Here is a 3,948-nt window from a genome sequence, read left to right on the forward strand (position 1 = left end):
GCAACCTTCCTCAGCCTTGTTATCCTTTCGTCTGATGGGAAGGCTTTGTGGAGATTGGTGTCTATGACCATGCCTAGATATACCAGTTTCTGAGAGGGCTGCAGGGAGGACTTCTCGAGATTTACCACGATCCCTAGATCCTGGCAAACTTCGAGGAGTTTGTCTCGGTGGAGAAGAAAGGTTGCCTCCGAGTCCGCTAGGATCAACCAGTCGTCCCGATAACAAAGGAGACGGATACCGATCCTATGGGCCCATGAAGAGATGATGGTGAATACTCTGGTGAACACCTGAGGGGCTGTGGAGAGACTGAAACACAGCACCTTGAACTGGTAGATCTTGTTGTCTAGGCAAAATCTTAGGTACTTCCTTAAAGACGGACGGATTGGGATCTGGAAGTACGCGTCCTTCAGGTCCAGTGTACACATGAAGTCTAGTGGTCTCACCGCAAGTCTGACCGTGTCTGCCATCTCCATGCTGAACGGAGTCTGCTTGACGAACCCGTTCAGGGTCGAGAGGTCGATGACTGGTCTCCAGCCTCCAGACGCCTTTCTCACAAGAAAGAGTCGACTTTAGAAGCCTGGGGACCCGTCTACAACCTCCTGGGGAGCGTCCTTCTTCAACATGGTCTGGACTTCTGCCCGGAGGGCCTGCCCTTTCGCCGATCCCATGGCAGAAGAGCTCAACGACACTGGATTCGCTGTCAGGGGAGGTAGAGAGGCTGTGAACGGGACGCGATAACCTAGAGTGATCACGGAGATCGTCCAGGCATCCGCCCCGAGTTGCTGCCACCTTGTCGCGCAACTCTGTAGGCAGCCTCCCTTGGTGGACATGCAGGGGGATTGCCAACCCTAGCGTTTCCGGCCTCGGCTGGTACCTCTAGAAAAGAGCTTAGACACCTTGGGCTTCGCTGTGGTCGTCTTCTTTGTGTCCTTAGCCGGACGGGGCTGCTGGACTGCTGGAGGTTTGTAGGGCCTCGATGTCAGGGCCCTGTGGATGAGGGAATCCTGGTTGGATTTCCTCCACCTCTCAGTGGTGAGCTCCACGTCCTTAGGCTCAAACAGGCTCTTACCGAGACCGGAAGTGTGTCTGAGCCTGCTAGCCTCTGCACTGGGGACCTTATGATGGAACCTCTCGGCCACAGTGTCCCGACGCTTGAGGATCGTATTGGCCCACAAGCTCGAGACTTGGTGGGCCAGAAACTCAATGGTTTGTGTGCCCGAGAGTAGGAAAGTCTCCAGCGCTTTCCTGATGCTTTCTTTGGAGAGGTCCTCGGACCGCACCAGGATACCCAGAGATCCCAGACAGATGTCAAGCCATGAAGTTGCCTGCATGGCACACTTGGTGACCTTCTCCTGGCTTAGGATCTCAGTGGCTTAGAAGGACACGTGCCGGTTGGAGAGTCTCTCAAGAGGGACTCCCCCTGTGAGTTCTTCTCAGACAAGACTCTTCAAGGATCTCGTAGTACCTCCTCTGATGGACTTGAGGAGGAGGGAGGAGCTTGTTACCGGCACTCGATCTGCTGGAGGAGGCAAGCTCAGAGAGCTGGCCCTCGACCTTGTCTCTGGCACTCTTCATCCCCTGAGACAAGGGCAAAGCTGCACTGGCCCTAGAGGATTTCTGGGTGCCATAGACGCAGTCCAGGACCGTGTCCTTCCCTTCGCGATGTGGGACCTCAGGGTCCGGGATCCCATTGAGGTTCCTCATGAGGGTCAGGACTTGCCAGAACGCGTGGTCTGACTCCTGGTGCTCTCCTCCCGAAGGACTGGCAGCGAAGTCTCCCGTCCCCAGTGGCTCTTCCTGGGGGGACACGTGGATATCCTCGACGGCTCTAGACGGTTCCTGCCTGATCCTTGCTGACGATTTGGGAATCGTCTTAGAGTCCTAAGGCTCCCTCCTGGACGGGATACAGGACTCGAGCACCGAAGGGAGCAGGCTCTTCTCCACCTCTGGACGAGACGACCTCTCAGGGAGAGGCGGAGCCTCCCCCATTGGTGCGATGGGGGAATGGTCCGGCTCATCCGACTCTCCTGAGGAGGGGTAATCCTCCTCCGCAGGGGAGGGAGAGAAGGTCTGGGGGGGAGAAGGAGCCTTGCGCAAGGATCTGCGCGGAGACAGAATAGGCCTCGGAGGAGGTTCTACGGGAGAGACTCCTCTTTTCCTCTTCAGGGGCAGGAAGCTGCCGCTGGTTTGTGGCCCGAGTCAGAGAGGGCGGGCTTAATAGCCTGCACAAGGGCTCTGATTAGGGTGCCGAACCAGGGCTGCTGGCGGACAGTCGGAGGGAAGGGGATCGTGTTATCCCTAAGAGGAGCCGACAAACAAGGGTTCGACTGTGGGGCTGAAAGAGAAGAGTCCCTAGATCTGCCCGGGAAGCGCCCCTCCTCCGCCGAGCACGCTGGTCTGCGCTTGCGGGGAGGGGAACAAGACGAAGAACTGTCTGCCTGGTGGCGCTCGCGCTGGGGCTTGTGTGGCGGGCCCTGGTCAGGGTCGCGCGTGAATGACTGGCGCGATACTGGAATCTCGTGCGGGCGGGGGCGGGGGCGGGGGCGGGCGCGGGGGCGGGGGCGGGGGCGGGCGCGGGGGCGGGGGCGGGGGCGGGGGCGGGCGTGATGGCGCGCGGGCGAGGATGATGGAGCGATGGGGCACTGGTGATAGAGCGGGCGCGTGAGCGCGCAGCGGCTGGAGCGGGCGTGTGGTCGCAAAACCGCGCAGGCGATGGCGAGGGCGTGTGGCGAGCAGGAGCCGGCACGGGAGGCGGCCGAATGCGCGGGCGCGCAGCGACCTGATGCTGTCCCGAAGGGCCCGAGATAACGGGGGCGCCTTAGCACATGTCCGGAAGAACCGGGCGAGGGCGCGTGAGTGCTGGAGCAGGGTCGCGAGCGGCCGGGATGGCACGTTGGCGCGGAGGTTGGCGCTGGTCAGATAAGACTGGCATGCTCGCCTGTGGGCGCGCTGGCCGCGCCGGCGATCGTGGGCGTGCATGGCGCGCATCAGGATGCGGTCGCACTGGAGTGCGTAGCTGCGGCAGCCACGCAGGGCGTGTAGTTGGATTAGGGCGCTCCGGTGTACGCTGAAGGGTTACCTTGGTCGCCTTGAATACAGGAACGGGGCGTGTAGCAGGAACAGGGCGCGTAACCGGAGCGTCATGTGCGGTCTGGAGGGAGAGCCCAGAGGCGGCCGTGAACCCCTGTGCACTAACTTGGGAGCCTCCTGGGTGACACGCTGAGATGTCGTAGCACGTTGGCGCGTTGGTGAGCGCTGGAGCTGGAACCGCGCGTGGGCGCGTATCGCTCGTCTCCCCAGACGGACTTGACGAGTCCGGAGGAGCCTGTGGGCGCCTATGCGCCACCGGATGTGCCTCCTGGACCATGCGCGACGATGCAGGAACTGGTGGGCACCAGGGCGCTGGTGGGCGCGTGAGCGCAGGTGGCCGCTGGGGCACCGGTGGACGCATATGCTCAGGTGAGCACAGGAGCGCCGTATCAGGAATTGCTGGTGGGCGCGTCAGCGCAGGTGGCCGCTGGGGCACTGGTGGGCGCGTATGCGCAGGTGAGTGCTAGAGCGCCGTATCAGGAACTGCTGGTGGGCGCGTATGCGCAGGTGAGCGCTGGCACGCTATATCAGGAACTGCTGGAGGGCGCCGTGGCGCCGAAGGGCGTGGGCGCGCAATGGGACCCTGGCGCGTAGCAGAAACGGTGGCGCGTAGCAGAAACGGTGGCGCGAACGCGTGAGGATGAGCGCCGTGGCGCTAAGTCAGGAACAGCGGCAGGCACAGCAGCGTCAGCAACAGGAGAGCACACAGGCGGAGCCTGGCGCTTAAGGGCAAGAGGCGCGGTTTTGCGCTCAAGACTCTTCAGCCCCGAAGGGCCCGGAGACTGCGTAGTGGAAGTATCAGGTGGCGCGTCACGCGCATCAGGAGCTCTGGAAGTGGATGGTCTGGGAGACAGGTCA

At 61.8% G+C, this 3,948-nt stretch overlaps 1 protein-coding gene across 1 annotated transcript; it reads right to left on the bottom strand.

Moving 5' to 3' along the window:
• Positions 1–2,818: 2,818 nt before the first annotated feature.
• On the bottom strand, positions 2,819–3,451 carry LOC137643300 (uncharacterized). The gene has a single exon (XM_068376139.1). The coding sequence runs from the start codon at positions 3,449–3,451 to the stop codon at positions 2,819–2,821; it is 633 nt and encodes a 210-aa protein (XP_068232240.1).
• Between the last annotated feature and the right edge of the window lie 497 nt (positions 3,452–3,948).

The sequence above is a fragment of the Palaemon carinicauda genome, chromosome 6 (assembly GCF_036898095.1).
Source record: "Palaemon carinicauda isolate YSFRI2023 chromosome 6, ASM3689809v2, whole genome shotgun sequence".
Lineage (NCBI taxonomy): Eukaryota > Metazoa > Arthropoda > Malacostraca > Decapoda > Palaemonidae > Palaemon > Palaemon carinicauda.

What these genes read in the sequence shown, in the direction of transcription:
- LOC137643300 (XM_068376139.1), bottom strand. Translation starts at nt 3,451, where the DNA reads ATGCGTCCACCGGTGCCCCAGCGGCCACCTGCGCTCACGCGCCCACCA.